Source organism: Mytilus trossulus, chromosome 9 (assembly GCF_036588685.1).
Source record: "Mytilus trossulus isolate FHL-02 chromosome 9, PNRI_Mtr1.1.1.hap1, whole genome shotgun sequence".
Lineage (NCBI taxonomy): Eukaryota > Metazoa > Mollusca > Bivalvia > Mytilida > Mytilidae > Mytilus > Mytilus trossulus.
Window position 1 is genome coordinate 30,128,253 of NC_086381.1, and position 25,114 is coordinate 30,153,366.

The 25,114-nt window shown below is 34.1% G+C and overlaps 1 protein-coding gene across 1 annotated transcript; it reads right to left on the reverse strand.

Moving 5' to 3' along the window:
• Positions 1 to 13,208: 13,208 nt before the first annotated feature.
• On the reverse strand, positions 13,209 to 15,636 carry LOC134683803 (alpha-1,3-mannosyl-glycoprotein 4-beta-N-acetylglucosaminyltransferase C-like). The gene is made up of 2 exons (XM_063543108.1): positions 15,579 to 15,636; positions 13,209 to 15,200 (listed from the first exon to the last, which is right to left on the reverse strand). The coding sequence occupies exons 1-2, from the start codon at positions 15,586 to 15,588 to the stop codon at positions 14,053 to 14,055; spliced, it is 1,158 nt and encodes a 385-aa protein (XP_063399178.1). The 5' UTR covers positions 15,589 to 15,636; the 3' UTR covers positions 13,209 to 14,052.
• Positions 15,637 to 25,114: the final 9,478 nt, after the last annotated feature.

Here is a 25,114-nt window from a genome sequence, read left to right on the forward strand (position 1 = left end):
TAATACATTTTTAATCGATAAATAAGTTTATAAAGGAAGTGAGCCATGCAACTGCACACGTTTTCCATATACTACAGAAAAGTCAAGCTTGTAGCTTTTCATATAACAGTTTATCATCCTTTATTTCACTTATTTCTAAAAACAAATTATTTCAAATTAGTTTCAATGTTAAACTTCTTAAACAATTTTATGGGAAATAAAAATGAAAATAAAGATTTAATTATAAAATTATCACTGGTTGTAAGCGCGAAAGAAATAACGTACGTGAAGGTGAAAATATAATTATGCATATAAATTAAAGTGTTTTCTTATATATCCTATATGTCAAAATATTACTGAAGAGTACAGTACTACACTTAATAATTATACATAACAGTACATTTTCAATTTCGTAATGCCATCTAGCTATAGGTTAAGACAAAATATTAAAATATGGGACCAAACGTGGTTTAAATCAAGTAGTTGTTCTGTTCAATCACAAGAACCTTCATGCTATTGAAGACAACGAGGTTCTGAGCATCGAGATTGCCTTGTCCGACTATCAAAAGAGTGTGCTAACTGAAATATATGTGGCAGCTTTTTAATATCAATACTGTATCATGCATTAAAACTTAACTAGAACTATCTTTAAAAAAGATATCCGACGTATTTGAATTTGAGAATATGTTTAAAACTATCATTTCGATTTACCATTTGAATAACGTTTTCTCTGTTTGTGTTTAGTATTCTCGGTCCTCGTATCTTTCTGTTTACATTCACCAAAACCGCGCGGAAATCTCACATGCGTAGGTGCGTTCTAAAAGACATGTACGTTCGTACAACAAAGTTTACATTGAAAATTATATAATTGTCCCGAATAAACAGCTGTCATGGATGCAAAGAGCTATTGGAGAATCAATTATTTTAATAAAAATATAAATCTTTGAAATATCTTGTTCAAATATTTATAGTTTTTCACTTGCTTTCCATCACGATATAATTAACGAGACGTTTTTTCAAACACAACCAAATCACCCACCATGACAGCATTTTGTCCAAGCACAGAAAGGATTTTCGAGCATGCGTATCCTGTTGCCATAGTTAAGCGTCCTTAAGTTCAAAGGGCACAAACCGAAACTTTTCCGACGTAAATGGGATAAAACTCTTGAGAGGAGCAGACAAAGGAATCTGCATATATATAACACACCATTGGTCCTTTAATAAAACCGCACTGATAATATTCTTCAATATTTTCTGCAGTTGGTCAGGAACAACGGTTTGTTTACTATTTTGATGTTTCTTTTGAGTTTGTACTTGACAATGGCTGCTTTCGGGGCCAGATTTGTAAGCCTGGCAACCCGATATAATCGATGTCGGAGGACTGGTCGCTGAGTGTAGGACGTAGTTATCACGGTGATAGGAAGCATTATCAGGACCAATGTCGTGAGGCAGTGAAATGGAGGTCCATTATTCAACACCTAGGATATAGACATCGAACGTCAGTCGGCAAAATACTCCCGCATCCAAACTGGGTTTTGGAGGTTATGCGGACGCGGGTATTTACGTAAAAAAACAAACGTTTACTGTACAGCGTTTGATTGGTTTCTGTCATCGAAAGAAGTAAGTCGTAGATCTAATCACCAGTAAACCCTCATCGTAGATAGCGGGTAAAGGAGAGCAGATCCAACATGTCCGTTCAGCTGTAAGGTATGAGGCGTGACCTCACTGAGGGTAATAGTGACTATCTTCTACATTTCATTATAATTACCTTTCGTGTGATACGATGTATCAGGGTTTATAACTGAATTGCAAGCCTTGAAATCCAAATTGTTTATATATAATATCATTTATTACGATTCAAATGATTATATCTAACTCAAACTCACACACATGTGTTAGGCCACCAGACTAACAGATTTTTGATAATCCAATCACTAGCTATTGAATTACATCAAAATTACAATTTTGCAAATACAAACCGTCAGCAGACAGGCAATAAAGGTGACAACAGTGGCAGTTACGGATCCAGAGGGGGTTCCGGGTGTTGTAACCCCCTTTTTTAACGTTCCATGCATTTGAATTGAGACATATGGTTGGTCTCGCCACCCTCCTTTATCCTGTGTTGGGAACCCTTCTTTTTAAATGGCAAGATCCGCCTCTGAATGGGTATAGTACATGTAGAGAAATTTTGATTATGATTATTAGAGGTTTTAAAGGAAAACAGAAAACATATAAAATAGGTTATCTTTGTAAAGATATATATAATCATATGTGCATTTACTTTATTAACAGTTAATTAATAATGATAATACATAAATGTGTGCCGTCCAGTAAAGGGTCAATGGTAACAAAAAAGTGATTCATATAATATACTTTTGTTTTCACAAATTATTTATTTCATTCACTTCGATATTAGAATGTTAATTGATTAAATCAAAACTAATCACGATATACTTTGTTTGTTTTATAATAATTCCAGATTTTGAACGCCGTTATTAGCAAATAAGGTATTTGTTTGCTTGAAATTGTTTGTCACGTTTGTAATTTCAAAGTGGTAAATATTCAATATACAACACACTTCAAACGATCGTACTTTTAGATTACCGTTGATCATCTCAACGAGATTGATTTTATCGCTTGAGCTGGTACAGCGAAAGTGAGAAAAGCAATCGAGTTGAGATGACCAATGATAATCTGTTTATCGCTATTTTACCTATGACGACGTTGTCCATTTCATGTCAATTTCGTTAGCAACGCCACGTGGCCTCCTTAGTTTTTAGCGATAATTTTTCCATCTCAAGCGAGAAGCATAATATGAGAATTATCACAAAAAAAGATCAAAGGAAAAATGCACAAAATAGCGATAAACTTTCTAACGTATTAATATTACTTTTTTCATTTTATATGATTTTAAATTTTATGGCATACATTTGTAATTGCATACTAATAGAGAGATAAAAAAAAAACGACACTAAAGACAACGCCCGATCATTATGCTGATGTTGGTTCATATATTTAATTAGAGAGATAAAAAGCTACAAAGTTAGATAACCGTATGCATTTTCTGTTCTGAAATATTTTGTTATATTTTTTACAATCGTAGAAAATAAAAGAATGTGTCTGAGATCAAATATGCCCCACTCAAGCTTTGGACGAATTGAAGAATGGAAACACGAAAGGACCTAAAGACGAAAAGATAGAAGAACGGACGGTCCAGGATAACAGTAAATGCACCAAAGACATGGTATTTTGGAATATATATATATACTAGAACACAGTCACCCGTGATATCGCCGGTCCGTGACTGAATTAAGGTATACAACTATGCGCAAGCCTAATTTTAGTATTAGTATTGTCATCTGATAAAGTCATGCCGATTATAAGATACACAGTTTTCTCTGCTTTCAAAGATTTCTGTTTGAACCCGTCGAACTGGAACTTATCAATTATTGGTAATATAAATTATTTGGAAAACAAAAGGTCCTGGAATGGAGTTTTTTTAATCAACAACATTGTCCTATATTAGTTATAAATAAAGATGAATTCTTTGATTCGCTCTTTTACGTCATGTATGCCCACTAACAAATTGAAAACTGTTCCCCATTTTTAGTCTTGTTATCTTAGAAAGTCTTACTGATTAAAATACTACAATAGGTAGCTATTTGACAATTTAGTAGTGTCAACCCTGTGATTATGACCCGTGTATATAGCATATTAACCCTGAATACACCGTTTGGTGGTGTGCCTGTCAGATGCGGAACGTACAGATTAGGTAATAGGTAACAGGTGAATATACTATTGGTATCGGTATCGGACTCGACCCGGAACTTCTTAATTATTGGCAATATTAATTACGTGGAAAACAAAAGGGCCTGGAGTGGTACAATTTTCAATCTACACCTTTGTACTGGGTGATGCGACAAACAACTTCAGATATCCCAAGAGGCATAAGATGGGGAACTTTCACCATTCTTGAAGATTTGGACTTTGCTGACGACATTGCCATGCTATCGCACACTCACCAACATATCCAGGAAAAGTCCAGTCGAATAGAAAAGTATGCAGGACAGATAGGTCTCAAAATAAACCATAAGAAAACTGAAGTAATGAGTTTAAACACTAACAACCCAGCACCAATTACAATAAACGGGAAACCATTACAACAGACTGATACCTTCACTTACCTAGGAAGTACTGTAAGATCAGATGGTGGAGCCAACACTGACATCAAACAAAGACTGTCAAAAGCTAGAGCTGCTTTTAATAACCTGCAGGCCGTATGGAAATCCGGTCAATACACCATCCGGACCAAGCTAAAACTATACAACAGTTGTATACTACCTATCCTGTTGTATGGTTCTGAATGTTGGCGAACGACAGAGGCAGACCAACAAAAGCTCTCTACATTCCATACCAAGAGTCTGAGGAGAATCCTAAGGATATTTTGGCCACAAAAAATCACAAACCAGGACCTCCTCATTAAATGCAAACAGGAAGAGATCAGCATACTCATTAGCAGGAGAAGATGGAGATGGATTGGCCATGTTTAACGTAAGAGCCCTGAAGAACTTACAAACACAGCAATGTTCTGGACCCCAGAGGGAAAGAGACGCAGAGGACGACCTAAAATAACATGGCGGCGCACAGTTGAGTCTGAGATGGCAAATTTCCAACATACTTGGGGGAGCTTGAAGAAGATGGCACAAAACAGACAGATGTGGAGAAACTTCGTTGCTGCCCCACACGCCAATGGGCGTAATGGGCAGTAAGTAAGCAAGTACCTTTGTACTATATTAGTGATATATAAAGTTGAATTCTTTTATTCGTCGTTTTTACGTGATGACGGCTGAAAAATTGGACTTCGTAATTTTAGTATTATAGATGGACTCGTTTAGTTCAATGTATTAATATATTGTAGAGTTGATTCCTTCTATGTACACACATTGATTTTTATTTTACTATGACGTTTTTCATTTGTTTTCATGTTTTGAACGAATGATATAATACCTAATATGCAGCAAATATTTCTAATAATATTATGTGCTTTTATATGCCCTCCCTGGTTCCGAATTTGGAGAAACTAAATTCTTAATCTTGAATCGTATTGGCCTCGATGTTCCCGGTCTTCAATATACTACAAGTAGCCTAGTAGTGGAGCGGCGAAAGTTAAAAAAGTCGCTTAGTTAACGAGTTTAAATTACCTAAATACCTCATGGGATTTTAATGGCTTAAAATGTCTATCGATTATTCAACTTCTGAAAAATGTTTGTCGTCAAAATAAAATGTGGTACAAATGACGTTAAAATAGCCTTAACTGACGTTACCCAACTTGCATCGTATACCCCACTGCTGATTCGGTACTCATATTTCATAAAAAATAATTTGTGAACGAAATTGGTAAATATAGTTATTCTTGAACTTCATACAATTTAAGAGCATTTTTAAAAAGTCCTATATGGAGAGCACAATGCATCTGAAAATGGTTGAAAATAACAGTGAAAAATCATTTTTCACCTAGCATTATTTGCACGTGCAGTATAGTTGTATTTTAAAGGCACAACAATAAAGCCGTCGTATAATACTTCAATCGACTCGATTTACTTTTTGCAGTTAATTTCTTATAAGATAAATATTTGGCTAAATATCGGCTTTTTATTGAGATTTGTAGTCTGAATATTTGTCACAAATTTACCGACATTGTTGTGGTTTCTATTTATAGTCCAACATTCAGCAATTTTTCGAGGGTTGATTGTAGTCGTTTTCAAGCATATTTCTTGTTCATTTTGTAATTTCCGAAGCTTTGTGATTAATTTATATTGTTTGGTATTGTTGCGTATTAGATTTTGTTGAATTCAACGGAAAAGTGAATATCATTGTAGGGTTAGTTTGGTTTTCAGGTGTGTTTGATTTATTTCTTATTTCATCAAATGGACAATTTATCAGTCTCATTAAAACTAGTCCCTCCGAATGCCAAAAAAAGGAGAGTGGAAGTTGGTGTTGACAATTGCATTATCTGCAATTCTGTTGATGATGAAAATTTGATAACATCAACGGAATCTGGAAGAAAAAGCCTGATAAATGCTGCAGCAAAGAGACGTGATGATTTGTTCAGTTTTTTTAATGAGTTCTGCAATGAAATATCTAGTAAATTACCCGTATTTAGGTACCATAGATCATGTTTTAAAAGCTACACAAGTAAACATAATTTAAAAGCAGTAGCATGTTCTTCAGATGAAAAGGAAACACCAGATATGAATTACGATTTATCTAATTCTTTGGTGCCTGGAAGTTATGATCACCCTCTCGATACATCATAGTGTATTATTTGCAGCAAAATGTCACATAAAAGGGTGAAAACATTACATACCATTTCATCCGCTGAACGGTTAGCCAATCTTAAAGATGCTGCTATAATTAGAGCATGCGACGCTGAAATGATTGATCGAATAGAGAAAGAGAAATTGCTCAATAAAGCAGTGTATCATGCAGCATGTCTGACTACATACTTGGCATATAGACCAAAATCAAATGATAAATCAGCGTATGATTTGGCATTTGAAAGAGTGGTTGAACTAATAGACAGAGACCTCATTTGTGACAAAAAGTCTCTTCTATTGTCATCACTCTTGACAATGTACCAGTCTTTTTTACCTGATAAAATAAGTAAGACCTACTGTAATTCCTCCAAGCGTAAGGCTAAACTTGAGAAGCACTACAAGGATGCAATTGTATTTTTTGCTCAACAAGGACAAGGCAAATCTAGTATTGTATTTGCTAGCGACATTTCCATTGGCGACGCTGTTAAAGCAGCTAATAGCATCAAAGCAGAATTAGAATTGCTTGAGATAAAAGCCGACTTGAGTACATGTAGCTCCACCAAAACCAATGAACAAACCGATATGCATGTACTCTATGCAGCCACCTCAATATTAAGACAAAAAATGGAAAATGTATACATTTCTGGCGATTATTATCCTGCAAATGACGAAGCATCATTGGAAATGTCAGAAGCAATGTTGCCAACTAGTTTGATAAGTTTTATCACTTGGCTTCTTGACAAAAAGTCTTTTGAAACATTTTCTTCAGTATCAATGGATATTTCGCATGATATTCGAAGAAAATGTGCTGCTCTCGCAGAGTGCCTGGTGTCAAATTTTAGTAACATAATTACTCAATTTAGTCTTGGTCTTGCAGTACAGTTATATCATGAGTTTGGATCAAAGTCTTTGATTGAAAATTTAAATGCACATGGTTTCTGTGTCAAGTATGACGAGGTTCGGAGGTTTTTGACTAGTGTTGCAAATGCTGAAATAACAAAAATTCAAGGTGGTTGTTATGTCCCGTCCGGTATAGCTAACTGTGGTTCCTTAATCCAAGAAGGTGTGGACAATATTGACATTAATACCGAAACGATTGACGAAAAAAACATATTTCACTCGATGGCGCGTGCTATATTTCAAAATTCAGTTCTACATGGAACATTTGGATTTAATACCCGACAACGGTTTGAACGGAAACAGGACAAAGCATTGGTCTATGACGAAAAAGTATCCTCGCTGATGCAGTGCTTACCTTTTACGAAACCAAAAATGAGGGGCGAACCGTTGAGACGTCAAAATGCACTGGACCTATTAAACAGTTGCACTGATCCAATCGGTCAGCCTCCAGATTTGTTATGGGTTATTCGTAGAATGATATGCAGAGAGGGATCTGTTTTGCCACATGAATTGTCTAGTAATTGTACCGAACAATTTGTTCCATTTTGGTCTGGTTTCTTCAGCAAACTTGCAGACTTTAAACCAGATAGAACAATTGTTGCTTATTGTCCTATAATTGACAATAAACCAAGCGACATGGCCACTGTATTTACTGCAATGCACAATTGTCAGAATTTGGCGACTACGTTGGGTCAAAAACATGCAGTTCAGACAATGGATCAGAAGCTATATGCAGTTGCTCAACAAGTTAAATGGTCCCTAAAAGACAAATTTGCTGATCATATAATTAGACTCGGTGGTTTCCATGCCCTGTCTTTTTTTATTGCGGCAGTGGGAAAGTTATGGTCGGAGGCCGGTCTGAAAGACTTGCTTGTTGACTCTGGTGTCTATGCAGGAACAACTGCAGAGCAAATGCTTAGCGGCAAACAGTTCAACAGGGCAGTTCATGGGTTAACCCTTGTCTATGAAGCATTAATGCATGTTTTGTTGTCTCAGTTTTTCCAATATTGTGATTTAGAGGATCGATTGGCTGATGTACCAAAACATTTGTGGAGCAGGATGAAAGAGGCCAATTTACAGTTTGAATCTTCTGCATGTTCTGGAAACAGTCAGCCTGTTGATAATCTTACTGAAACGTTTACGCAGTATGTGACTCCTGTTTTAACAGAGTATATTGGTTCTGCCAGTGAGAAATCGCCAACTTTTAGATATTGGTTAATGCTGTTGCATGCCATCCAACTAATATTACACAATATTAAAGCAGAACGTGAAGGACATTGGCAACTGCATTTGTATACCATTTCAAAAATGCTACCATACTTTTTTTATCACCAATCGTACAAACTATTCACGATGGGCACCTGTTTACCTTCTAGATATGTTAGAGTTCCCACCAGAGGTTCAGCAACATTTTGACAATGGTGAATTCACCATTCGGCAGGTGTCTGGGAGATACAACGGGATTTGGAGCGATATGGCCGTGGAAAAAACTGTGATCAAGGATTCAAAAGGTAGTGGGGGTATAGCAAACATTGCTGGACAGAAGTCTGCGTTAATCAGATGGTCATTATCTCGTCATGTCGTTGCTGATTTTGCCAGTACAATGCGCGTTCGATCAGGTATCAAGTCCGAGGCGGATCTCATGCATGGGCAAACTCAAAAAGCTGCCATGAAACGCGACGAGGAGCATGTAAGGACGTTAATAAATAATCTAACCGAACGCATGACTAACCCATTTGATATCAGTTTACACCCTGAATGCTTGATAAACATTTCCACGGGCATGCATGTGTCACCAGAAATTCAAAAATCCCTTCTAACTGCGATCGAAACGGGTGATAAAAATCTCCGATCCTTTGTAAACAACGCATCGTCAACCGATGGAAAGTCTAGTTTCTATAGTCCCTTGTCGCGGTCTAATCTAAAAACATTTGCCGACATGTCCAAGAAAACCCCGTTTCGTTCTCGTACAGGAGACACTCCGCACATTTATGTTGACCCAGAGCTCGTGTTTCGAAGAGCCTTAACATTAAGTAGCTCAAGTGATGACGTCTCCCTTCAAAAGATCATGGAGCATCCCATTGGCCCAGTCCCAACTTCAATTTTTCATGATGACGGATCAATGAGAAAATCGGTTAAAGCTGAGTTGCTCCACAAGCTCGAGGAAACTGCTTCGTCTGTTCCAGTGCTTCCTGATTTTGATAAGTCAAAAACAGTGTTTATCAGAGATGGAATGGCAATTGTTCAAACATTTCATGTTGAAAAAAGTTCAACTTTCGGTGACCTGGCTAATGACTATGTTGCCAGGGCTCTATCCAATTACCATCAAAGTGAAACTGTGATTGATGTTTTTGACAGGTACGACGTGTTACTATCAGTCAAAGCTAGTGAAAGAGAACGAAGGTCGTCAAAAACAGGATATTCAGGACTTTACCAGGTCATTGAAAGTCGACTTGTGCCAGACTGGAAACGATTTTTGTCTGTCTCTCAAAACAAAAAATCCTTTTTACATTTCCTTGGTGAATATGTTACATCAAATGTAAATACTAAATTTGACTTGCCGTTTCCAAACGCTTTGTACATGGCTGGTTGTTTTACTGATCCGGGAATTGCAAAAAAACTGACACATAGTAGTGTTATAAGTTGTCCAACATTGCGGTGTAACCATGAAGAAGAAGATACCAGAATAAATTTTCATGCTTTTCACGCGGATGGAATGTTTGTTGGGAAAGACGTCAAGGGTAGAATTGTTATAAAATAAAATCAGATGATACTGATGTTCTTGTTCTGGCTGTACATTTCTACCCAATGCTTAAAAATACAAAAGAATTATGGGTTCAAACTGGTTCAATAGGTAGCTTGAAGGATAATAGACGTTTTATACCAGTTCACGACATTGTTTCGTCTATTGACCCAGTTGTCACCGGTATTCTGCCGGTCGTTCATGCTCTGAGTGGGTGTGATTCCACTTCAAGTTTTTTTGGAATCGGTAAAAAGTCAGTATTCATCCTCCTGAGATTAAAACCAAGCCGTTTCAGTAATCTTGTAGCCTTAACACACGATGATGTTGATAGTGCGGTAGTTGCTGCTAGGGAGTTTGTTGCTGCTTTATACGACTCAAAGTACAAATTTAAGAAATGTCACAACGATTTAAATTTGCTGAGACATCAGTTGGCTATCAATAAAGATAAAAGTCTTATAAAGCTTCCGCCATGTGAATCCGTATTCAAACAACACGTACTGCGTGCAATCTGGCAAAGAAAAGTTTGGGTGTCGGCAAATTTGGCCAACCCAAATAATGGCTCCCCATGTGCTTTTGGTTGGAAAACTGCACAAAATGACAAGTTAGAGCCAGTTTTCTTTGAAGGACAAATGGCATCAGACTTTCTACAAGATCTTATTTGTTCGTGTAAGAGGAAAAAAGCATGCCAGGAAGCATGTGTTTGCAAGGAGCAGGGTCTTCCCTGCACTGATTTATGTTTTTGCCAAAATGTAGGAAATTGTAATAATGTCCAGTCAGTATCCGCTGACATAGCTGATGACACAGATGAAATATCATGGAAATAGTTCTTGTTAAAATATTTTATTTTTATTTTGGTTTGTTATGGTTTTTTTTCCACGTTTCAAATTAAATTAAACTCATCATAGATACTAGTACCAAAATTAACGTTCGTGTCTTAATGTTTGAATAATTTCTACAAAATGCTTGCTCTCATTGTGTAGTTTACCACTCCAATATCTATATCATATCAAAAGGTATTTTGTATTGAGAAAGTTCATTTAACGTTGCCATTAAAGTGCGAGGTTTGGCATGCCACAAAACTAGGTTCAACTAACCACTTTTATTCCCCTTTAGAAGTGTCCTGTACCAAGTCAGGAAGATGGCCATTGATATATTATTGTCCGTTTCTGTGTGTGTTGCATTTTAACGTTGAGTCGTTTGTGTTTTCTCTTATTTTTGAGATATTGAGATAAGACGTGGCACGGCACTTGTTTATCCCAAATTCATGTATTTGGTTTTGATGTTATATTTGTTATTCTCGTGGTGTTTTGTCTGTTGCTTTGTCCGTTTCTGTGTGTGTTGCGTTTCGGTGTTGTGTCGTTGTTCTCCTCTTATATTTAATGCGTTTCCCTCGGTTTTAGTTTGTTACCCCGATTTTGTTTTTGTCCATGGATTTATGAGTTTTTAACAGCGGTATACTACTGTTGCCTTTATTTAAACACTTTTTTCCTAAAGTATTTAAGAAATGCTATTTGTCGAGGTGAAATATCAAGGTTATTTTGCTACTGGTTTTTATTAGGCTTTAAAATTTGTATACCACGGACTACCTGCAAAAAAGTTAAATATAACGTTCTTTTGACGTCAAGTCCAAATTAAAAAAAACAAAGTTGTATGAACTAACACATTGATACATAGTAATACTCATTTAATTTATTGAATAGATTATTAATTTTGAAAAATATCAATGGTATTGTTTCTCGAGAAGAAAATAGGATGTTTTAAGTGATGACCTTTGACCTTGATTTTCGGCATAATGGTACCAGCTTTCATATTGACGACACATATTTTCAAAAAGTACACGATTTCAGCTTTCCAACGAGCTATTAAAAGTCCATGAGGTATTTAGGTAATTTAAATTTCTGAAATTGTCCGCTCCGCCGCTCCACTATAGTAGGAATCACCGTCATTGAAAATACTCTTTCATTTACTTCGAATGTAGCATGTAAATGTACTTACGCCATTTTCCATTCAGAAATACGAACTCCAAAAGAATGATAGAACATGTTAGGTAAAGTCCATACCGTTTGTATTTTTTCAGTAACCTCATGATTCGTTATCCCAGTCTAAAGGAATGACAAAATAAGATAGTCATTCATTTAGTACAATTAGTCTTAATATTGTTATTTTCTACACGATAGCAGGTGCCCGTCTCTCCTGAACCACATGTTTACTGTACAAACAAAATTTGTTTTGACAATATTATTTCAAATATGTTCTTTTTGTCGCATGGTGTATTTCAATTTATCTCATCCCAAATAAATAAAACTTTCATAAGATTTAATTCACTTTGTGTAGTCGGTAGTTCATAGCGCTATAAAAATGAGAAAAGGTTTGCATAATTTATTAAGTATTAATTAATACGAATAAACATGCATGGTTTTTGTGAGCAGAACCGATCTAACGTTTCAAGCCCTTTCCAATTGATTTTTTGTTTTTTTTTTCTTATAATTTGTTGTTATATAACTGTCCCTGGTAAGGGAGATGGTTCACCTGGTACTCACAAACATGTTTAACACCGTTATATTCTTTTTGTTACAGTTCAGAAACCTGTAATTCAGTTATTGCGTTAATTTTTGTCGTCTTTTAAATTCATAATATAAACATGGACGTTGATTTTCTCTTTGGAATTGTTTTATGCTGTCGAGTGCGGGATTTCCTTGCGGTGTGGAAGACCAATAGATTGGCTTGTTGTCTCTTTGACACATTTCCCGTTTCCATTCTCAATTTTTTGGTCATTCCTTGAACTAGTATAGAAATTTATTTGAATTATAAGCTCAAACACTTCAAACGAATGGATAACAACAGTCATGTTGAAAATGGTGGATAAAATCTGGTTTTATAGCTGCCTATACCTCACACTTGTATAAGTAAAGTATGTCAATTAAATTATATAAGCCTATCTTGGCATATCCATTACAGAACTTTTTGAGTAAAATGAGGTCGATATTCTGTATATTTGCTCGGATTTGTTGCCGTATTTTCCCTTTCGAAAGAAAGAAAGAACTTTTGTTTCAAAAGATAAACACAAATAGTTTTTGTTATATAATTTTTAATTTCTGTATTTTATAAGTATCTTAATATTTATACATTTTTTATTCAGACATAGCTCATATTGATCAAACGTTCATGGATGTAGAAAAAAACATAATTTTTTGCTATATATTTATCCAATTAAAAAAAATTGCACTATTTACGTTTTCATAAAAATTGACAGACATAATCTTCTCGCGTAATCAAACCAAATAACTAAGTAATGGATCAAATATATATGATGTTTCCCTTTATACCTACATATCCACCATTTTCTACCTTTAAAAAAATGCCTGTACAAGTCTGGATTATGACAGTTGCTAGGCATTTGCTTAGGAACTCCGTTTATAATTTTTCTAGGAATTCGTTATTTTTGTTATTTGACTATACTTGTTGTAGAATGTATATCTCTATGGCTGTGAACATGCATGTTATTAATTAAATTCCAAATGTAAAATAACGAGTTATAAGCCTTATTTGCTGATACTTATTTAAATGAAAGCTTAACCTGGTTTACTATCTTTGTGACAGCCTCTTAGTATACATATATACATTTTTATATTTGCCGTATCGAAAGAGATTAATTCTTTAACAATTCAAGTTGTCTTCGTTTATCCATTTTTAAGCGCAGAAAAAAAAATGTAGTAAATGGTAAAGGATACTAGTATAACAAAAGACGGGATAACATGCATTGGTAGGAAACATTCGGTAAAAAAGGCAAACATACAAACAGCCATTAAATAAATAAATTGACTTTATGTAGCGTATAAAAAGTAAAATCACATAAGTACTGAACTCCGATGAAAATTCATAAAGAAAAGTCCCTCATTAAATGGCAACATCAAAAGCTATAACCCATCAATTTACAAATGAATGGATAACAACTGTCATAGTCCTTACTTGGTATAGGCATTTTCTTATGTAGAAAATGGTGGATAGATCATGGTTTTATAGCGCTAAACCGCTTACTTGTACGACAGTTGCATCAAATTCGTTTATATTGACAACGATGCGTGAACAAAACAAACAGAAATAATGGGTAAATTACCGTACAAATACAGCAATCTCTTTTATTATGAGACACGAAGTCTGACTTTTGGTGACTGTTAATCTTAAACAGCCGAATAACTTAAAGTTATATTTTTTACGTACGTCATTTGCAACTACAGAACCATTGTTAAACCTCCCTAAGAGATAGTTATCGTAACAAATGATTCTGTTTTTGGGAACTACTCGACACCTCATACATGCTTCTAACTGTGCATGCTCTAGTTGGTCTTTCGGATGCTCTTTACTTCCAGTTATAATAATGACACTTTTTATGCTTTGAGGTCTTTTAAAAACCACGTATATAGAATCATTCACAACTGGTGGTGTATTTGACCAGAAATATCCATTGTAAACAGAATATGCCGCTTTGAGTTCAAATTTCGGTAAAGACGTCATGGTTGTATATAATTCAGCAGTAGGATTTTGTCCTTTTAAAGTTTTCTTTGTATCCAAAATCCTCGGATTGACGTATGTAATCTTTTCCGGTAAAGAAGAATATAATCCGACATGATGAAACACGTTAGGTTTTCGTTCCCGTTTGGTGTCTTGTAAATGAATAAAATTGAAGTATCTCAATAAATAGTCTATCGGTTGCTCAGCATAAAATAACAAGATATATTTGGCAAGTTTTTGTAGGTCGTGTGAATGAAAAAGTTTTCCAATAAATCCATGTTGACAAAACTCCAAGCATACCCAGGGTACTTTCTGAACGGAGATGAATTGTTTAATGGCATCAAAATAAGTTGGACTCGTTTTAACGTCGTCTTCAATTTGAATGTAGTATTTTGAAATATTCTTGCTGTACAACCAAAGATACGCGTAATCAATGTTTTGTTTTGAACGCCATTTCATTCTGGATTCACTGTCATTAAATGTCTGTTTCAAGTTATCAAGCTGTGGATAAAAGCTATAAGGAGCTGTTATGATTTGAATAGTATTGTTTGACACCAATGCCTTGTATCTGCGCTTTATATCTGTTGATGTAATTTCCTTCCATGTTGTGTTAAAATCTGATAGAAAAATAACTACATAGATTTGTGACAGCTGTGATTTGGAAGTAGCATTCAGTAATGTATCAATCGTGTACCACAAGTAATATGTACGAGGGCGCCAAATTGTAGGAATTCCTATCGTAAGATATCCTGAAAATAAAGATAACAAATTAAAAATTAATGGACTGTGGAATAACTTTATTTTACCTTTTTGACTCTCTTTGATTCGAGCTTCACTGGTGAGTCTTTTGTAGACGAAACGTACGTCTGGTTTAAATACAAAATTTCAATTCTAGTATCTGTGCTGAGTTTATCTTTTGCCTCAACATTGGATTGTAGTTTTTATTTTTTTTTTATTGGTTTTTTTTTTTTGAATTTCGTGACCAAGAACCAATTTTCCAGTTTAAAGGGTAATTTGATCTCATCAAGTCTCAGATCAATTCAGATTAATAATTATACATCAATTAAATGAAAACATGTATTGTACATTAATAAAATAAAAACATGTTTACATTAATTAATATTTACGTTTCTGCATTCTTTCTTCTTTCAATCTTCTCGAAGTTCTTGTGATCGAACTATTTTGAGAAGCCTATTAAAAATAAAAAATAAAGGATTTATATAGAAATTGGATTTCTGATATGAATCACATAAAATGTTTGCCTAAGGTCAACAAACAATCAACAGAAAAACAAAAGAGATCTAGTAATCTACAATGTTTTATGTTTCAAAGCCTTTTTCCTATTATATAGAAATATGAATTAGATGTGGTATGATTGCAAATAATATTTAACTATCAAATAAACACTTAATATAAAAAGTAAAATCACAAAAAACTGAACTCGGAGGAAAATCTAATCGGAAAGTCCATAATCACATGATAAAATCAAATGACGAAACACATAAGAAACGAATGGACAAGACGTGTCACATTCCTGACTTGGTACAGGCATTTTCGAATGTAGAAAATGGTGGATTAAACCTGATGTTAGAGCGCTAAACCTCTCACTTTGATGACAGTCTCATCAAATTCCTTTATATTTACAATGATGCGTGAACTAGACAGACATAATAAATGAAATAGTCAAAATATGGGTACAGCAGTCATCATCGAGTGACAATTTTAAAAGGAACTATATAATATAATATAATAGCTTGTTGTTCGGTGTGAACCAATGCTCCGTGTTGAAGGCACTTTTGTGAAGACATGAATTATCACGGATATGGTTATATTTATAAATTAACTGTTTGCAAAATTTAGAATTTATGAAATACTTAGGTTTTTCTACCTCAGGTATAGATTAACTTAGCTGGATTTGGCAAACTTTTAGGAATTTTGGTCCTCAATTCTCTTTAACTTCGTACTTTATTTGGCCTTTTAAACTTTTTTGGATTCGAGCGTCAATGATGAGTCTTTCGTAGACGAAACGCGCGTCTGGCGTTTATACAAAATTTAGTCCTGGTATCTACGATGAGTTTATTTACAACCATTGGGTCGATGCCACTGCTGGTGGAGATTTATTTCCGCGAGGGTATCACCAGTCCAGTAGTCAGCACTCGTGGTGCTGACATGAATTATCATGGATATGGTTAGAATCGAATTCATAACAGTGTGGCTGTGGACATTGATTGGCGCACTTTAATCTCCCATTGACTGGGACAGATTAGGTGAACGTTCGTCTATAACGCCCATAGCTCACGACGTCCTTAGTATAGACATTTAAACTGTGGGGTCACCAAAGGTTCTCAACGCCTAAATAAAATAATTCGAAATACTAATCAGGAATTTGTGTTTTAAAAAAAGAATGACTTACTGGCTTTGAAAATTGCAATGCATGTGTTGATTGATTATCTTTTTCGGACGTCAAAGCTATTTAACAATTGCGATTGCCGAATAATGTTTTCTTTTAACTTTTTTATCTGGTCAAAAAATTTATTCTAGAACGAATGCATAATCCACTTTCAAAAGTTGTGCAAATACATAACATATAGACAAAATATACTTCTGCCCTGTCTTTTTCGTACTTGAAAGTTATTGGATAGTAGGAAAGCTATTTGGATTAAACCTTATAAAATTTGCATGCATTTACGGTATTGTATAATTGGTAAAACTGTTCTCTATACTGCTACTACTTTGTGAAAAACACACTTGGCAACAGAAACGCATTCATCTGATTTATATTCAAATCGAACCAATTTACATAGAAAAGGACGACTTCGTGCATTTTGTGATCGCATATGGTCCAAATACTCATACGGCCAGAACACATACATGATATTCTGTGTGTTATAGGTCGTCTATTCATTTACTTCTTTCTTTTGTTGATGGATTGGACGTCTTTCTGTGAGTGATTATTTGTTTTAAATACTTTAATACTTTGAACTTACTTGCAAATAATTTAAAACCAAGACTTGAATTAAATGTCTAAACAAACCATGATTTTTTAAGCATACATCACATCCATTGAAAAGGCTAAAATTCGCCAGGTCTTTCATTTCAACTTAGTGAGTTGACTAAAGTAATATTGCGGACCATTTTCCAATTTGTATGGGGTTTCCTTATTGTTTTTCTCTCGCTCAACTTTGGTGTTTGTTTTTACATGCCAAGACCTCTTGAAGCTTTCATTCTATAAAGTGTGTATTTTGCTAATGGTTGAAGGCCATACGGGGCCTATAGTTTGCTTACGCCTGTTGGTCCCTGGAAAGAATTTGTATGATTGTCTATCACACCACACATTCTGTGTTTTACATGCAGTTATATCTATGATAAGAATGATAATTGAATTGTCATAGAGACAAAAACCCAACTAAAGAGCAAAACAAGCCCAAGACAACATGTACTCGTATCAAGGGAATTGCTATAAAAATATTTATTTTAGGTTAATAGTATAAGGCCATACTCAAGTTGTAAATAGATCTTGTCGTCAAATTTTGCAACCAGCTTCTATGTTTCTATAATGCACCGTTCTTTTTTTTTTTTGCCTCGACCTTTCCATTGGACAGACTATTTTGTTTTCGACTATTTTTAAAAGATGCATTTATTTACAAAATCATACAGTACGCATTTGTTCCTCCTGTCCCAAGTGTTGGAATTAATATCTGAATGAACGGATCGATTTATGATTTATAACAACAACAAAAAAATGTGATATTTTTGTCATCTGGAACTCTTCACAAACAAAGTCCACATGGTTAGCATTGAATAAATAGAAGGTCACTCTTAAATGATTTTGTTCTCTTAATCAATAAGATATTTTGTGAAATAACGCGGGTCCCCATTACTTAAAAGTTTGGGGGTTTTTTTACAATGAATAAACTTTTTTTTTATCATTATGTATTGATAATTATCAGCTCTGAACATTATCATTCTTAAAAGTGAAACTGTAGTTAGTGATGGTAAAAAAAAATATAAAACAAATTCCTTAAATGATTTGTGAAAAGAAAGTTTAATTTTATGTATCAAAATGTGTTAACAAGTGATTATTCAAATCCCCACTTGAAGGCCTCTGATAGACTGAGTGAGCATAAAATCATCGCCAACGACAAACAAGTTATAGGTGATTTTTTCAGTATAATTACTAACAAACGTTTTACCGTCGACCACACTGTTATGAATTTAATTCTATATTTATAAATTAACTGTTTGCAAAAATTTAGAATTTTTTTAATACTAAGGCTTTTCTACCTTAGGTATAGATTACCTTAGCTAGATTTGGCAAACGTTTAGGAATGTTTGTCCTCAATGCTCTTCAACTTCGTACTTTATTTGGCCTTTTTACCTGTTTTGGATTCCAGCGTCACTGATGAGTCTTTCGTAGACGAAACGCGCGCCTGGCGTATATACAAAATTTAGTCCTGGTATCTACGATGAGTTTATTTACAACCATTGGGTCGATGCCACTGCTGGTGGAGATTTATTTCCGCGAGAGTATCACCAGTCCAGTAGTCGGCATTCGTGGTGCTGACATGAATTATCATGGATATGGTTATATTCATAAATTAACTGTTATATTCATAAATTAACTGTTATATTCATAAATTAACTGGTATATGCATAAATTAACTGTTATATTCATAAATTAACTGTTTACAAAGTTTAGAATTTTTGAAAAACTAAGGCTTTTCTACCTCAGGTATAGATTACTTTAGCTGGATTTGGCAAAACGTTTAGGAAGTTTGGTCCTGAATGCTCTTCAACTTCGTACTTTATTTGGCCTATTTAACTTTTTTGAATTCGAGCGTCACTGATGAGTCTTTTGTAGACGAAACGCGCGTCTGGCGTATATAAAAATATTATTCCTGGTATCTATGATAAGTTTATTTATAGCTTGCTGTTCGGTGTGAGCCAATGTTCCGTGTTGAAGGCCGTAACTTGATCAGTAATGGTTTACTTTTATAAATTGTTATTTGAATGTAGATTTGTTTCATTGGCCTCATAACAAATTTCCTATATCTAGTTTCTCAAAAAAGAAGTATTATTCTGACAAAAAGTGCGGATACACCTTTTGATAACGGTTTTGAGTCGAACATCATCTTTTGAAGACATCACATGCGTATGGTGTAAAAAAACAACATAATCTTGGTATCTTTGAGGATTTTGTTTCAGCTTTCATATTGCATGGATCCCGCCAAAGGCTTTGCAAATAGTCCTTCAACCAAAAGCTATAATTTCACGTAAACTTCTCAACTTCGATGTATATGCAATAGAAATGTTAATTGGCATAATAGTTTAGTTGTTGTTAGGACAGGCACACCCTTCTGGAGTATCTTCCATGTTTTTGGTCCCTAATTTTGTTTTCTTTGTACTATATAGTGCTTTGTTTAGAGCTTGTTTGTTTTGTTTTTTCGTTTTTCACTATTGTGTTGTCAATTTCTATTCAACTCGAGTTCCAAATGCCCCCTGTGACATCTTTCGTCTCTTTTTTAAATCATTTTAACTTACAATTATCTTCAATTCTGTAAAGTTCATTCGATATACCAACTTTATCTTTTTGTCTTCTAAATGTTGTCCAACACCATGCCCTAAATGGAGAGATCATTGAATAATTGACATGTTATCTAGTACCTGGAGTAAAATCTAAGACTTGTTTAATTCCTTTGAAAAAGACATGTTTAATTCAAGTTTATCTTTTTTTTATGTGTGACAAAACCTTCTGCTTATATACCATGTATACCGCAGTGTAACATTCATATCACATGTATAAATAAGAGAATAACATTGGCGTAATTAATATTTCTGTACTGTGTAATAGATATATCAGTTTAAAATTGAGAATGAAAATGGGGAATGTATCAAAGAGACAACAACCCGACCATAGAAAAAAACAACAACAGAAGGTCACCAACTGGTCTTCAATGTAACGAGAAATTCCCGCACCCGGAGGCGTCCTTCAGCTGGCCCCTAAACAAATATATACTACATGTAGTTCAGTGATAATGAACGCTATACTAATTTCCAATTTGAATACTTAGTTGTTGTGTAAGCATAAAAAAGATGTTGTATGATTGCCAATGAGACAACTCCCCACAAGAGATCAAAACATTTAATGACAAATGTATTAACATAGGCTTGTTTAGTTTTAATTTCACACTGTTAACACGGGAAGACTAAACTGCACCAATAAAAATGTCGATGCTTTGGCCCTGATTTATTCTTGATAACCTTTTGATTAAAATTTCCAACATTTATAATGGTTTTTTTAGATTCTGCATTCCTATACATTTTTCTTACGGTAGCAACAAGTTTAAATGATAAAAAATAACATTAGGTAAAAAGTATGCCAAAATCATAGTTTAGAAAACTTATTTTAAATACACTAAACTTCATAAACGAAAGTAAAGTCAGTGAACTTGCAAGGAGAGCTGTTACTGTTTCAAAACTGGTAATCGTCAATCATGTCAATGTTCTAGTGTAGCGAACCATTCTTAAGTACCGGTTTATCATTGCTTTTTCTTTTCTACTTTATTTGCCAAAACATGTCAATTGGTTAATCAATTTAGGTAATATTCTTTTTATAATTTTTTATAATGTGTAAAACTAAATATGTTTTCCTTTGTTGAAAGAAGTGCAACGTATCAAATCATAAAATACAAGTCTCCAGGATATCTTGTAAGATTTCCGCTGCTATTTTAGCTTAATATGTACAATTTGGGTATACCGTTACGTTAGTTATCAAATGTACCAAGCTTATAATTTTATACGCCAGACGCGCGTTTCGTCTTCATAAGATTTATCAGTGACGCACAGACCAAAACATTTAAAAAGCAAAATAATTGCAAAGTTGAAGAGCATTGAGGACCCAACATTCCCAAACGTTGTGCCAATTTATTCGCAAAGGTTATCTATGCCTGGAATAAGAAAATCCTTAGTATTTCGAAAAATTCATATTTCTGTAAACAGGGATTTTTTTTAAATGACCATATAATTGATATTCATGTCAACACCGAAGTTTTGACTTAATATGAATTAAAGGTAAGATTACATGTATACTTACGTTTCTCCGATCTGAGGAACATTGAAATCTGTACTAACATTAAAGTTATAGTTATGACTGCAAATCCTGCAGATAGCTGTCCGACACTCGTCATAATGAACAATACGATGTTACATTAGAGGATCTGTTTGCTTCAAACGATAGAATATAAATATATGCTAATTTTAAAAGAAAAAAACAAAGATAACTTCGTTAATTTTGTTATTTACAACAGACCATTGATTACATGAGTTGTCTCTTAGTTTTAAATTTATGTTAAGTTCTATAACCGTTACACTTAAATATGTTAATTAAGATTTTAAAGTGTTTAATCTATTTTTATTGTTCTTTTGTTTCTTGCTTCGATGCATATATTGTTTTAAAAACAATGCTGAAATTCAAAAGACATTTGAATGTACTAATATAATCAATGTGCTATATTTTAAAGGGGCATTGATGAATTAAACAAAAATAATAAAACAATATTTTTTCCCCATTAGTTTCAAACATTTATAAAAGTAAAATATATAAATAATATTTGTTTACAAGCAGTCAGTTGGTTTTGTCAAAGTATTAAAGATAAACAATTTAAACGATGTATATTTGAATTGCCTCTAGTCTAAATATGCACGAAATGCTGATACATGTACATTATTAGGCGAGTGAAATATTTGAAAAAAGACATCTAGTTAAGGACTTTAATGCACCCACCTAACACACGGCTATTTTTTTTAAATGAGAGAATAATGATTTAACTTTGATTTTTGCCCGGTCGTCACAAAATTGTACGGTGCAGTTTTTGTAAAATTGACGTTTATTTCAGAAATTAGTTGAAAATTATAAAATTACGACATGTTTTTCAGGCTAAGTAAATTTAGTCGTATCTCTTCTTTTAGACATAATAATTAAGTGAATTAGATTCTTAAAATAATGAAAAGCAATATTTACAACTGTAAGTCCGCATGCTTTTGCATTCTTTTAAATATTTGACATTTAGTACGAAAATTTTCATAATCCCGACCTTTTCGGATCTACAATTAAATAAAAATATAATGCTTTTGAACTCTATCCGTTTTAGAGCACACCAACTCACTCATCAGTTATCGTTTTTTCATTCAAGATCAAGACTTTATCTCAACATTTCTTAAAATCACGAATTTCTGTAATTTTATGATGTTGGGTAAAATCACTATAGTTTCTGGAATCCCTTATCTATTTCGTTATCGTTATTTTACTGAATATATTAGTCGATTTCCGTGTACTAATAGTGCTATTGCAACGTAAATGGGGTTTCATGTGTTTACGTATTTCCCTTTCATAATCTGTCTCATTACGTTATATCCCGCTAACTCAGCCGTTTACGTTACTGGTATAGAGGGTTCGGCCTGTGCTTTTGCTCCAGGACTTCTGACGGTATACTGACAATACAACGAACCAGTAAATTAAAAAAATGACGGGTATAAGAAACCTAAAATTGACCAGTGATGACGATTTGTTAAGCAATATATTTGCTCATATAACAAATGACCAAAATTCATAAAACATCTTCATATTTATTAGACAAGACAATATAAATACATAAATATTGCGGTATCTCCATGTGAAAATATCAATTCATAATTTCAATACATTCTCGAACTTCCCCTTTTTGGACAAACGATACGGTGAAAAATACTCATTACAAGTTAACAAATTCAATGAACGTTTGGCCTTAGTGCTATCTAATTTAATAAAATAATATGATACTAGAATTTTGAGGTGTCCGTTTACTTAAAATATTGAGAGCTTAGCCTAGTCGGCTTTAACTAAAATATTATACAATCAATCAAGTTGTGACGTCAAGCTTCCGAGGTAAAATAAATATACCCACTGGTTCCCACCGACTTGGTTAGACTAGATCATGAAACTCGATATTCTATGAATAGGAAACAACAATCGATCCAGTAAAAAAAAACCATCGCATTTCGATATATACGTTTTTCAATATGATTGACTAGTTCAAGACCCAAAACTTAAATAGTGACCGGACAATTATTGTTATATTCAACTTCAGTGTAGCTTAAATTAGACTGATATAAAATCGTGCGAAATTAAGATCAAATCAGAGTAAAACATGGTTTTTGAGTTCTGTAGAACACCCCTTCCTAAATAAGGAACCGTATCGGAAAATTGTAGAAAATCTTTCGAGTCGTGTCAAATTTTCACAGTCAAGTTCACAAAGAAACTCTCTCTTTGCTAAAAAGCAAAAAACTATCCATGATTGATTAACACAGATGCATAGTTTGTCATGTATTTACTACATAGAAACTATGTAGTTATTTGTATTGAGTTAAACACTTAAATGAAGATACAGTTGTATTGCAGCAGTGGGAAAACGAAACGATGAGGTTTACAGAAGACTGGTCGATGAATATGAACATAATGAAAGCATCCCATGTGAAAATACAAAATATCATAAGCGACGCCTCCGGGTGTTGGAATTTCTCGCTACATTGAAGACCTGTTGGTGACCTTCTACTGTTGTTTTTTATATGGTCGGGTTGTTGTCTCTTTGACACATTCCCCATTTCCATTCTCAATTTTATAAATATTTCAAAAGTAAGCACAACTCATCATCTTCTGTTTTGTCTGTACAAAGACTTGATACTACATGTACAGTGGAGATCAGTTCTAACCTCTCATTAGAACTGTCAGAATAATCTGTCATAGAACTGTTCTAACCTGTCCTAGAACAGTTCTAGCTAGAACAGTTCTACCCTAGAACTGTTCTACCCTAGAACTGTTCTAGGTAGAACTGTCAGGATCAGTACCACCCAGTCTCTTCTCTGGGTTCGGGAGTTTCTTGCTGCATTGATGACCCATTGGTGGTCTGCGGCCGTTGCCTGTCTTTTGACAAATCCCTCATGTCCATTTCCACTTTTTGATTCAATCTGTATATAGTAGATCTTGTGTCCGCTTTGAGCAAAACCTCTGCTGAACTGATATATGCCCATGCCAAGGGAGTTGTCTTTGTATGGATATGTTGACCGATAAGAATGATGAGATTACAAGTTAAAATGAAACTATAACATTCCGATATCGCAATATTCCGACACCTAAATAGTCCAACATCCTATTGGTCCGACGTTTTGATCATTTAGTTATACGCTAACGGGATTTTAACATAAAAAAGCTAAATAAAAGATTCAATATGAGGATAACCTTGTCCTCCGTTTGAAGCGGTGAAACAAGATATAAAAAAGTAATACTTAGTGTCAAAGTAGCCGTAAATTATCACTAGCGTAATTTAAAAAAAGTACAAACTACTTTGTCAAGTGTTGTTTGACTAATCAGATATCTCAAGCAAGATACACGGCGGCCGACTAAAGTAAAACCAAACACAATTTGACATATAATGAGTGATCATATTTTCCTTGTGATGTTTTATATTGAAATTGCCAATTTGTTGATATAAATATACTAGTAGCACTTTACTCATTTCAGTATTATGTTAGTTAGTACTCTTATCATATCTGATTTAGTGATGTAATTGAAATTGCGGTATGATCTAGACTCAACATATTGCACTACAACAATAAACAAGAACTATCT